This window comes from Branchiostoma lanceolatum, chromosome 8, assembly GCF_035083965.1.
Source record: "Branchiostoma lanceolatum isolate klBraLanc5 chromosome 8, klBraLanc5.hap2, whole genome shotgun sequence".
Taxonomy (NCBI): domain Eukaryota; kingdom Metazoa; phylum Chordata; class Leptocardii; order Amphioxiformes; family Branchiostomatidae; genus Branchiostoma; species Branchiostoma lanceolatum.
In genome coordinates, this window is record NC_089729.1 from 431,961 (window position 1) to 445,294 (window position 13,334).

Genomic DNA, 13,334 nt, shown 5'->3' on the forward strand with positions numbered 1-13,334 from the left:
GGGAGGGAATAAAACAAAACATGTTTAACCTAGATACTCAGCAAGGGCCTTCTCACATAGGGTCAGACTGGGGAGGAAATAAAACATAACATGTTTAACCTAGATACTCAGCAAGGGCCTTCTCACATAGGGTCAGACTGGGGAGGGAATAAACAAAACATGTTTAACCTAGATACTCAGCAAGGGCCTTCTCACATAGGGTCAGACTGGGGAGGGAATAAAACAAAACATGTTTAACCTAGGTACTCAGCAAGGGCCTTCTCACATAGGGTCAGACTGGGGAGGGAATAAACAAAACATGTTTAACCTAGGTACTCAGCAAGGGCCTTCTCACATAGGGTCAGACTGGGGAGGGAATAAACAAAACATGTTTAACCTAGGTACTCAGCAAGGGCCTTCTCACATAGGGTCAGACTGGGGAGGGAATAAACAAAACATGTTTAACCTAGGTACTCAGCAAGGGCCTTCTCACATAGGGTCAGACTGGGGAGGGAATAAAACAAAACATGTTTAACCTAGGTACTCAGCAAGGGCCTTCTCACATAGGGTCAGACTGGGGAGGGAATAAACAAAACATGTTTAACCTAGATACTCAGCAAGGGCCTTCTCACATAGGGTCAGACTGGGGAGGGAATAAAACAAAACATGTTTAACCTAGATACTCAGCAAGGGCCTTCTCACATAGAGTCAGACTGGGGAGGGAATAAAACAAAACATGTTTAACCTAGGTACTCAGCAAGGGCCTTCTCACATAGGGTCAGACTGGGGAGGGAATAAAACAAAACATGTTTAACCTAGATACTCAGCAAGGGCCTTCTCACATAGGGTCAGACTGGGGAGGGAATAAACAAAACATGTTTAACCTAGATACTCAGCAAGGGCCTTCTCACATAGGGTCAGACTGGGGAGGGAATAAAACAAAACATGTTTAACCTAGGTACTCAGCAAGGGCCTTCTCACATAGGGTCAGACTGGGGAGGGAATAAACAAAACATGTTTAACCTAGGTACTCAGCAAGGGCCTTCTCACATAGGGTCAGACTGAGGAGGGAATAAAACAAAACATGTTTAACCTAGATACTCAGCAAGGGCCTTCTCACATAGAGTCAGACTGGGGAGGGAATAAAACAAAACATGTTTAACCTAGATACTCAGCAAGGGCCTTCTCACATAGGGTCAGACTGGGGAGAACGGAATAAAACAAAACATGTTTAACCTAGGTACTCAGCAAGGGCCTTCTCACATAGGGTCAGACTGGGGAGGGAATAAAACAAAACATGTTTAACCTACTAGTAGGTACTCAGCAAGGGCCTTCTCACATAGGGTCAGACTGGGGAGGGAATAAAACAAAACATGTTTAACCTAGATACTCAGCAAGGGCCTTCTCACAAAGGGTCAGACTGGGGAGGGAAACAGACATGTTCAACTTGCTTCAGAAATCTATGAGCAAAACAGACTCAAGTGTACTTACTGTAACAGTTGTATGTTGTTGTTGTTGTATAGTTATGGTACCATTAATAAACCCTTTAATAGACTTCCGTGCATGTTGTTCTTTTAAGTCCAACACCTGAATATATCTCGACGCCACCCACCCCCAAACATACCTTCAATACTCTGCTAATGTAAGCAAAAGCTCCCTGTTAAAGTTACAATGTATTGGCTGTACGTACCCTCCTTGCAGACTCTCCAGTGACTCATACAGGCCCTTCTTGTTGGTAGCCTGCACCACATTGGGGGTGGCAACTAGCTCTTCTAAACCAGCCTGGTGGTTTAAAAGAGAAAAATACAGTAAGGAACTGGTTTTCATTTAATTTTCCTTCTTAGGAAAGTTCTGTTTCAATGTAATTTCTGCTGAGACACTGCAAAGGCCACGTTGGGTGTACTATGTATCAACCAGCTCTTCCAAACCAGCTTGGGAATTGAAAAATGAATAGCAATTTTCAAAAAAGATAGGTATTTCTTTTTTCTTTTTAGCAAAGTTTTATTTCAATGTACTAATTTCTGCTGAGACACCCCAAATATCATTAAAATCACTCAGTCTGTGACAGTAACTAGCTAACAACAGTTTCAGCACCGAGGGCAAAGAAACTTGCCACCAGGAAAAAAAAGATAAACTTGTTGGAGTGGCCTACAGAATGTTGAAAATACCAAAAATACCTTCAGATTTGTTCTATCTATAGCTACATTTGCCTAATTTGTCAATTTAAGAATATTTGGTGCACTGAAGTCTTGCCTTTCATAGAATATTTAATATGCAGCTCAGATTCCGTACATGTAAAAGCAAATTTGTCCAAAACTCAGAATATAGAATACCACAGGCAAAAACACATGTCTTAAGTATTCAGTAGATACTTTTTCACCACTACAACACTGGCTGAACAAATTTTGAATTTAATACATCTTAAGATATGCCCAAATCAAACTTTAAGGATTGTGTTATGAGGGTTAAGAAATGAGACAAAGGTACCTTGAAGTCCACATCAATGCCGTCAAACCTCTTGGAATCTTCAGGCAACTGCGACCTGAAGAGAGGGACAAAGGAAATACACTTCAGTTGGAATTCACACAATAAAGTTAATGCAGCACAAGGTAAACACTCCTTGGTACTGAACTGCCATCCATGTATTTTTATTGATACATATCTACATGTATGTCTATGAATCTTTAAGGTATAGTTATAAAAAAAATGATTTCCAAGAGTTTACAAAATTACAAATCAGAATACAAATTAAAGAAAAATACTTCCAGATAAATTCAAATCTACAAAATGATATACATTTTTCTGATATAACATAAAGTACTGACCATCAAAAATAGGAGTAATAAGTCATAGAAACAACTCAAAATAACTCAAAACAATAACTCAGAATCATGAAACATGGTCAATCACAGGTCTTTGAGGGACAGAGGTCAGGTGGGTTTTAATCTGCCTGAGCCCGATAATTGTCGGTTGCACATGCTTGTTCTGTACGCTAGCCCTGGCAATTGTCGGGTTGAGGATATTTCTAGAATGCGTACGTTGCACCCGAGCGGCTGTTGCAAAGCGAAGTAACTAAAAATGAGCAATATCAAACTAGTACCCTTTGTTTCAAAGGTGTTGGGAACTTCAGCAGAGGGGGTAAATTTTTGATCTGGAAAATCCAGCAGGACAAGGATTATTAATACATTCCAGATAGATGTGAGATTTTCCTCACCTGATGTCTTCCGAGCCGATGAAGATGCTCTCCAGGTGAGACCAGGTGCGCTGCACCTCGAAGAAGATGGAGATGACAGAGTCTGCCGTGGACAGCTTCTTCTGCCAGCCGGACACCTCCTCAAGGAAGTGAGCGATGTACTTGGACGTCATCAGGTTTTGGAGTTGCACCTTGCAAAACATATGATAATGATTGTCCTTTTATCTGTATCTCATGTTCTGTTTCTACTGCTAGTGATGCACCATACACTGAAATCCAATATGCAAAAAGTTGCACTTTCAGACAAAATAGTGGTCTAAATCTCACAAAATTGCGTGATGGCTGCAATTTTTTAAAATACCATAATTTTGTAATAAGAGAACACAGAGACATCTTACCATTGAACCAATGTAAAAGTGGGTTCAACAAGGTACCTGGGCCTCAGGCAAAATTTAACGTTTCAGGACAATATATGTATGTAGCTGGCATATGCTCCCCATTAAAAGGGCAAAGGAAGCCAAGGGTCAACTACTAAGACAACATAAGAGCTGACACCAGCCTGGTAGAAGTGAAGGAAATTAAAGCCCTGTGGCAATGAAATTGCTTTTAAGTTTGGTCTGAGCTTGTTCATTTGAATAGAAAGAGTCTGACTTAAATTGTTTTTGTTATAGACAAAACCCATTGTTTAAACCAAATAAATCAGTATTCAAGAAACTACATTAACGGTCAACGCTACTTTCATGAGCCAGTAGAACCCTGATAAGCATCTATGTTTGGAAACAAAGGTAGTGAAACAGCGAGCAAATGTCGGCCACATTTGATTAAACCCCATCTTGCCATCAGGTGGCATCGTGTGGCGCAATCGGTAGGGCGTTTCACCCAGAACTGAGAGGTCCCGGGTTCAAAACCATCGTTATGCCCCGATGTTGTGCCCTTGGGAAAGGCACTTTACACGAATTTCCTCACTCCACCCAGGTCTAAATGGGTACCTTACTTCGGTTGGGGAAGGTCCTATTGAGGTCAATTGCTGGCGCCGAATGGCAGCCGCCAGACCCTTGCGACAGTTACATAAAGTGCGAGTGTGCAAATATGTATCTTCTGTATCATTGTGTATTATGTGATTGTAAACCCTGCAGCAATTCAGCATTGGCTGCCATTGCATGGATAATTTGGGACCAATAAACCATTTATTATTATTATTATGATCATTAGTACCTGGTTGTCCTCCAGAGTTTCAATGAGCTCCTCGCTGGCCTTCAGCATGGTGACGCCGGTCCTGGCGTGCTTCTCGTTCTCAAACTCCATGGACTTCCAGGTCACATCAAGCTCCTTCAGAACCTTTGGGGATGTGGATCATTATAATCAATTAGGTCAATTGTATAAACATGGTTCTATTGTTTTCATAGTAAATATATCTAAGTTGTCAATTTAATTTACTTTCTTTATGTTATATACAGTCTACATCCACAGAGACTGTTCTCAGATTGCATTCACCTGTACGGAGATTGCATATAGGTGTATGTAGTCTACATATATTTGTACATCAAATGCAGTGCATGGGTAATTTCAGACCAATAAACCATTGACTATCATTATGTACATTACTTGTTTTATTTTATTTGTAAAACAGGGCCCCACTGCAAAGCAGTGTTAATCGCTGAGCTGGGCAACCCTGGAAAAAGATGACAGAAAATAAATGAATAAAACAAACCTTCTCCATGCCGCTCTCCTTCACCGCCTTGTCCACGATGTCGCGCACCGTGTCCTCGAAGTTGTGCAAGTTCAGCGCCAGCAGGTCGGACAGGGTCGTGGTGTCGTCCATGATGAACCTCACCTACAGAAATTGAATTGAAGATGAGTTATTTTGAGGTATTTGAATGACTTATATATTACTGCTATGTTCAATGGTTACTACTTTAATTTATGTAAATAAACTATAAGGCCACACCACTTTAATTTCTCGGTTAACACAATCTTTTTTTAAAAGCTTGATTGGAAAATCAACAGGAAAACAGAATCTCAGAGGAAAGTTTGCACTTTGGTGCACGCAATTTCAGGGAGTGAACAGGGTCAGGTGCAAGTTTTCACCCCAGCCTTCTGTTTTCATGATTTTTTTTCTGCTAAAATTTAAAAAAACAATCTGTTAATCAAGAAATTGAATTGGTGTGGCCTAACTGTGAATGTTCATGATTTTTTAAGGTAACCGTTATGTTTAAGTAATTTTATGATTTTTGCACAATGAGACTACTCTAAAGCCCCCCTCTCACTGGACCCGCGGCACGCTGGCGGCGTCACTGCAGCCGATCAAATTGACAAAGCACTCATCGAATTTCATCGACCAAAAACTAAACTTCTTAAGCTTTGTGTGTTGTGTTGTCTTTTTGGTCATACTTGTACGTTTTGAATGATATTCCCATTACAAAGTCAAGGGTAACACAAATCCAGTTTAGGACGCAGCGACGCCGCCAACGTGCCACAGGTCCAGTGAGAGGGGGGCTTAAAGATCATGAACAAAATTTTCAAAAAACACATGGACGTGCACGAACCTTTGTGGCCTGCATGAGCTGCTGCCAGTGCCTCTCCCTGATGGCCGGGTTCTGCAGCTCTCCCACGGCCCGCAGGGACGTCAGCATGTTCTTAACCGTGTTGTCCAGCCCGATGAACGAGTCCCAGGCTCTGGAGAGAGGAGGAATGGTGTTGATTTTAATGGCACAGTCTGTGGCGTTATCATACATGTACGTAACATATTTGGCCAAAAAAATTTGAAACGTCTTCTAACATGATTCTAACGTCAGTCTAAAAAAAATATATCTAAAGAAATTTCCAATGCAACATCCCACAGTACACTCACTCACTCACTCACTCACTCACTCACTCACACTCACTCACTCACTCACACTCACTCACTCACTCACTCACTCACTCACTCACTCACTCACTCACTCACTCACTGATTGAATAGATAGATTGCTTGAGCAACTGAGCAATTAATGAGACTCTACTGACCTCATCTCCTTGTCCAGACTGCGGATGTCCTTGGCAAACTTCTTGCTGTCCATTTCCATCTGCTCCACATTGATGTCCTTCCACAGGGTGGTCTTCCAGTCATCCGTACTGGTGATCACCAGGATGATCATGTCCCACAGGGTCTGGGGAGAACAAATAAGACTCTGTTTAAGCTACAGGACTATAAATCTTTAACCCTAATAGTCATTCTAACCCTTCCACAGGGTGGTCTTCCAGTCATCCGTACTGGTGATCACCAGGATGATCATGTCCCACAGGGTCTGGGGAGAACAAATAAGACTCTGTTTAAGCTACAGGAATATAAATCTTTAACCCTGATAGTCATTCTAACCCTTCCACGGGGTGGTCTTCCAGTCATCTGTACTGTTCCACGGGGTCTGGGGAAAATATAGTTCAATGTGTTTTTTTTAAATATCTGAAATAAGGTTACAACATAGAAACTCCCCTTGCTTCGACAGTCAAACCTGTACAAGTGACCACCTATACTTTTTGTTGTCCCTTACATAACTTTTCCCATTGACACAAACATTAAGAATCCTGTCTATAGTGACCACCTGTCCAGATGTTATTGGTCCCCTGTGTGGTCTTCTTGGGCAGTTTCGACTATTTCAAAAGAAAACGTCACATGACTCACAACTATTGTTTCCTGTAATCATCAAACAGCCTGCATGGATTAACACAATTCAGAAACTACAAGAAATTTCTTTTTTGTACTCACTCATGTCACAATGTCTTTTAACCGAGGTTCATCTAAAGAGGGGAACAGGGGCAGAGCGCCCTCATACCATGACTATGCACCTCCTTACCCTAAGGAGCAGATGCTTTAAGACAAGCATAAAATTCTGATTGACCAGCTGGGATACTACTAGGTCACATGTGGCCACAGTCTTCAACTGTGACCTGTCTGACAGTACTTCTGCCCCTCAGAAAGCCTTGCCCCATTTAAAATTCTCTAAGACTTGACCACATCATGAAAGGGGGAACCCCCCTTCCACACCATCGAGCTTGAACGTTCCTCTCCCTCGCAATGCTCCCCCTTGTAATTTTTTTTCTAGAAAAAAAACTGTTTTAATGTGCAGTTTCTGCAGTTTAGACTGACAAGCTAAATTTCTCTACAACCTTATCTCACCTTGAGCATTTTGATCTCCTTCCTGCACTGCTTGAGCTGCTTGTAGTCAGGCACGTTGACCTCAAACAACCCCGCAGAGTCCTGAAGCGCTGCCATCTCCTGCTCCATCTCTGTGATGTCGGTGTTACACTGGGGATAAGAAATGGACATGTACAATAAGTACAGTAGGATTTTACATCTCTGTGATGTCAGCGTTACACTGGGGATAAGAAATGGACAATGTACAATAAGTACAGTAGGATTTTACATCTCTGTGATGTCAGCGTTACACTGGGGATAAGAAATGGACATGTACAATAAGTACAGTAGGATTTTACATCTCTGTGATGTCAGCGTTACACTGGGGATAAGAAATGGACATGTACAATAAGTACAGTAGGATTTTACATCTCTGTGATGTCAGCGTTACACTGGGGATAAGAAATGGACATGTGCAATAAGTACAGTAGGATTTTACATCTCTGTGATGTCAGCGTTACACTGGGGATAAGAAATGGACATGTGCAAGAAGTACAGTAGGATTTTACATCTCTGTGATGTCAGCGTTACACTGGGGATAAGAAATGGAAAGGTACAATAAGTACAGCAAGATTTACATCTCTGTGATGTCAGCGTTACACTGGGGATAAGAAATGGACATGTGCAATAAGTACAGCAGGATTTACATCTCTGTGATGTCAGCGTTACACTGGGGATAAGAAATGGACATGTGCAATAAGTACAGCAGGATTTACATCTCTGTGATGTCAGCGTTACACTGGGGATAAGAAATGGAAACGTACAATAAGTACAGCAGGATTTACATGCAGACCCGGACTGTCTCCAGGACCCATCCCTTCGTCCCAGGACGGAAATTAATTTTGCTTGTCGGGACAGAAAAAAATGTCACCCTGTCCATCTCAACAATTGGACTTCATGACATAAAATGCATTTTTGTAGGCTTAAAATGACAGATGTAACAACGAAAATTAAAACATTGGATCTCAAACAATGAGCGGGACAGAAATAAATTTAAAGCTGGAGACACTTACATATCAACTTTAACCATCTAGGCAAAGTTACCAAACAGAATAAAAGTTGCTTGAAGTTCATAGAATATCAATTTTGAAATGAGAAGGTCACACAAAAATTTTCAGGGGAAGAAAGGAGATTTAAGATTACATGTGAAAGATTTCTTCAGATGCAGAGGACATGAGATATAGATTTAAGGCTAATCTAAATGTAAATGCAACTAGACAGAATTAGACAGAATGACAGATGTTAAACCAGCATGATGGTGAGTGTGAGTAAGTGACAGCTGTTTGGCAAAAGTCTAGTCCTTGAATGAAAAGACTCTTTTTCAACCATCTGTCACATTCATCAAGGCAATTGTGACTGGTTCACATTGTACTGATGCAGGTTACAGATGGTCACCGAAATGTTGGTTGAATAAATCACTAACTTGGTTGTGTAAAAAGAGCCTTTTTATCCAGTAACTTACCAACCTGATGAAACTATTCACGGAGGTCTACATCCATGCTGCTGCCTTGGATTACTTCGAATCTTATTTTTTGTCCATCCAAGACGAAGATAAGTAGAGACATTGGAAACCAGACCCATTAAGAGTCACAGTTTATGACTACATGGGTGAGGTGAGATCTCTTTGATGACTTACCTTATCCAGGATGCTGTACGGTCCCTTACAGTCAAACTTGAAGGCCTCCAGCTTTCGGAACACCTCCCTGAACTCATGCTGCTTCACCTGTAAACAACATATAAAATCATATAAGTAACTATAATATATAACATTTTTGCACTAACTTTTGTTAGGTTTTTGTCACAACACAAAATATAAAACTAGCTACGCCCCAAATAAGATCCTGAAATTCACATGTGCCATGGATGAACTGTACCAAGAAATCATTTGCTGTATGTTAGATTTCACCAAACTTTTAACTTAAGAAAAGCAATTATATTTTCATCATTGCCAATAGAGTGATTGCCATATTTCTTAATCCACAACAACATCCATTATGTAATCACAATTGAATTTGCATTTAGAAACTCCAAGTAAAAGGCTGGTGTTTCATGCCAAATTGTTCAATAGTTGTGGGAATGATATACAGAATAATGTGCCCTTAAATTGAAAGATGCACACTTCCTATAGATGACAGCCACCTCCTTAATCTAACGATTTGAAACTCACCAGACATTGTACTTTCTAAGTCCACAATACTATAAGTGTTGTGCCATGCTCTACATTATATGTGAATGATATACAGAAAGAGGAGAGCTTACATCGAAGGATGCACACTTCCGCCGGATGATGGCCACTTCGTTAGCCTGCAGTGGGGCCACCTGTTGTTTCACCTGGATGGCAACCTTCTTAGAGTTGGTCCACTGCTCAGGTAACTCCTGAAGATGTAGAACAGGTAAGGATTAGAGTTTAGACACTTAGAGTTGGTCCACTGCTCAGGTAACTCCTGAAGATGTAGAACAGGTAAGGATTAGAGTTTAGACACTTAGAGTTGGTCCACTGCTCAGGTAACTCCTGAAGATGTAGGACAGGTAAGGATTAGAGTTCAGACACTTAGAGTTGGTCCACTGCTCAGGTAACTCCTGAAGAAGTAGGACAGGTAAGGATTAGAGTTCAGACACTTAGAGTTGGTCCATTGCTCAGGTAACTCCTGAAGAAGTAGGACAGGTAAGGATTAGAGTTCAGACACTTAGAGTTGGTCCACTGCTCAGGTAACTCCTGAAGAAGTAGGACAGGTAAGGATTAGAGTTCAGACACTTAGAGTTGGTCCACTGCTCAGGTAACTCCTGAAGATGTAGGACAGGTAAGGATTAGAGTTCAGACACTTAGAGTTGGTCCACTGCTCAGGTAACTCCTAAAGATGTAGGACAGGTAAGGATTAGAGTTCAGACACTTAGAGTTGGTCCACCGCTCAGGTTACTCCTGAAGATGTAGAACAGGTAAGGATTAGAGTTCAGACACTTAGAGTTGGTCCACTGTTAAGGTAACTCCTTAAAATGTAGAACAGGTAAGGATTAGAGTTCAGACACTTAGAGTTGGTCCACTGCTCAGGAAACTCCTTAAAATGTAGAACAGGTAAGGATTATAGTTCAGACACTTAGAGTTGGTCCACTGCTCAGGTAACTCCTAAAGATGTAGGACAGGTAAGGATTAGAGTTCAGACACTTAGAGTTGGTCCACTGCTCAGGTAACTCCTAAAGATGTAGGACAGGTAAGGATTAGAGTTCAGACACTTAGAGTTGGTCCACTGTTAAGGTAACTCCTTAAAATGTAGAACAGGTAAGGATTAGAGTTCAGACACTTAGAGTTGGTCCACTGCTCAGGTAACTCCTGAAGATGTAGAACAGGTAAGGATTAGAGTTCAGACACTTAGAGTTGGTCAACTCCTCAGGTAACTCCTGAAGAAGTAGGACAGGTAAAGATTAAAGTTCAGACACTTAGAGTTGGTCCACTGCTCAGGTAACTCCTAAAGATGTAGGACAGGTAAGGATTAGAGTTCAGACACTTAGAGTTGGTCCACCGCTCAGGTAACTCCTGAAGATGTAGAACAGGTAAGGATTAGAGTTCAGACACTTAGAGTTGGTCAACTCCTCAGGTAACTCCTGAAGATGTAGGACAGGTAAAGATTAAAGTTCAGACACTTAGAGTTGGTCCACTGCTCAGGTAACTCCTAAAGATGTAGGACAGGTAAGGATTAGAGTTCAGACACTTAGAGTTGGTCCACCGCTCAGGTAACTCCTGAAGATGTAGAACAGGTAAGGATTAGAGTTCAGACACTTAGAGTTGGTCAACTCCTCAGGTAACTCCTGAAGATGTAGGACAGGTAAGGATTAAAGTTCAGACACTTAGAGTTGGTCCACTGCTCAGGTAACTCCTAAAGATGTAGGACAGGTAAGGATTAGAGTTCAGACACTTAGAGTTGGTCAACTCCTCAGGTAACTCCTAAAGATGTAGGACAGGTAAGGATTAGAGTTCAGACACTTAGAGTTGGTCCACCGCTCAGGTAACTCCTGAAGATGTAGAACAGGTAAGGATTAGAGTTCAGACACTTAGAGTTGGTCAACTCCTCAGGTAACTCCTGAAGATGTAGGACAGGTAAGGATTAAAGTTCAGACACTTAGAGTTGGTCCACTGCTCAGGTAACTCCTAAAGATGTAGGACAGGTAAGGAGTCAGTTTATTGTGCAGCTGCATTCACTGACATATACACCAATATCAAGTCATGCGAAAGTATGGCCAAGTTCCTAATTTTTTTTATTACAGTTTGCTGTTTGGGGGCCATTTTCATGTCAATTTTTCTTCCGTAGTGAGTTAAGTTTTACTGAAAGGCACTTTTCCCCTGATACATCACAAATGTCCACAGAAGTCATTTAGACAATAACTATCTACCATCAATTCAGCACCAAGGCCAAAGAAACCAGCTACGGAAAAAAAGGCAGTGGTAATTTTATTCATGTGGCATTGAAGCATTTGAAGCTAATAAAAAATTACTTCATCTATAATCATCTAGTACCATCAACCATACAAAACTAACTAAAGATTCAGGATTTTTGACAAAGATGAATAAAGTCGAAACTGGTCAAATTTCCGTCTCAGCGCTGTCATTGCCCAATGAATGATGATTCAAAAACGTGACAAAACTTGAAACGATCTGATACAGAATCTCCTCCTCACCTGTAGCTGTGTGTGGACCTCCTCAGACATCTCCTGGTCGTACGTCTTCAGCAGCTCGATGGTGTGCTTCAAGGGCTCAAACATCTCGTCTGTCGTGGCCTGCCGGTCGCGGACGGCCATGAGGTGACCCATGACCCCCACGAGACCGTCGTAGTCTCCCTCCTCCACCTCCTGGGACAGACCCGAGTTGGCCACGTTGATGAAGTCTGACAGCTCTTGTAGGCTGGAGACACAACAGCAAACACATTTCAATGTTGCACTTTGTTCTTGTATTTTTTATGGTCCAGCTTTTTATTTCACTTTTTTCAGCAAGAAACAAGCTTAAATCTGTTGAAATTCTGCCTCATTTATTTGCTTCAAGATCCTCCTGATTTCTTGAGCTGTTTGTCAAACGTTTTATCTACTGCTTGACGACATAAAGAAAAAGGGACAAAATAGAAATCATGACAAAAACGACAATACATACTAGAAATTCTTAACCATATAAACGACACTGAAACATGATGTTTAAATATCAAATTACTTGTAATTGCAATGTAACATTTCCACTGCATTTGTATAATAATAATAAATGGTTTATTGGTCCGAAACTACCCATGCAATGGCAGCCAATGCTGAATTGCTGCAGGGTTTACAATCACATAATACACAATGATACACATGATACATATTTGCACACTTGCACTTTTTGAAACTGTTGCAAGGGTCTGGCGGCTGCCATTCGGCGCCAGCAGGTGACTTCAATACGACCTTCCTCAACCGAAGGCAGGTACCCATTCACACCTGGGCGGAGTGAGGAAATTCGTCTTAAGTGCCTTTCCCAAGGGCACAACATCACGGCATACCGGTGGTTTCGAACCCGGGACCTCTTGGGTCTGAGCGAAACACCCTACCGATTGCGCCATACAATGCCACATTTGTGTCCACCACCCACCTGTTGGTGACGTGGTCGATGAGGTGCTGCTTGAAGAGCAGGCTCCAGCGCTTGACGGTGTTCAGCAGACCCTGCTTGAAGGGTTTGATGTCGACCCTGAACCACTGGTCAAACACCCGCGTGGGTGCCACCTGGGTCAGGTCGTCATAGATCTTCTCGTATGTGTCAATCTGGAGGGACGAATAGAGATCTAAAAGTTAACCTTGAAAGCATCGCAACAAACTTTACCTTAGACGAGTGTTCAAAACACTAAAACCTCTTTTGGCAGTTTTTAGCTCCAATATTATTTGACCTTAAGAGAAAGTTTGACCTTGAAAAAATCCAACAAACATCTGTCATTACACTCCAGTTATTGTAACCCAAAACATTTGAGTTGCTCTCGA

The 13,334-nt window shown here is 41.6% G+C and overlaps 1 protein-coding gene across 1 annotated transcript in view; it reads right to left on the reverse strand.

Moving 5' to 3' along the window:
- LOC136440752 (dynein beta chain, ciliary-like) overlaps positions 1–13,334 on the reverse strand; it is a 95,271-nt gene that overhangs the window by 54,402 nt on the left and 27,535 nt on the right. Inside the window, exons 21-32 of the mRNA XM_066436857.1 lie at positions 12,952–13,121; positions 12,018–12,240; positions 9,606–9,722; positions 8,983–9,069; positions 7,329–7,457; positions 6,179–6,321; positions 5,719–5,848; positions 4,884–5,006; positions 4,388–4,510; positions 3,194–3,363; positions 2,467–2,521; positions 1,670–1,761 (exon numbers count right to left, since the gene is read on the reverse strand). Of these exons, the coding sequence (XP_066292954.1) occupies positions 1,670–1,761; positions 2,467–2,521; positions 3,194–3,363; positions 4,388–4,510; positions 4,884–5,006; positions 5,719–5,848; positions 6,179–6,321; positions 7,329–7,457; positions 8,983–9,069; positions 9,606–9,722; positions 12,018–12,240; positions 12,952–13,121 (1,562 nt within the window). The remainder of the gene's footprint in view (positions 1–1,669; positions 1,762–2,466; positions 2,522–3,193; positions 3,364–4,387; positions 4,511–4,883; positions 5,007–5,718; positions 5,849–6,178; positions 6,322–7,328; positions 7,458–8,982; positions 9,070–9,605; positions 9,723–12,017; positions 12,241–12,951; positions 13,122–13,334) is intronic.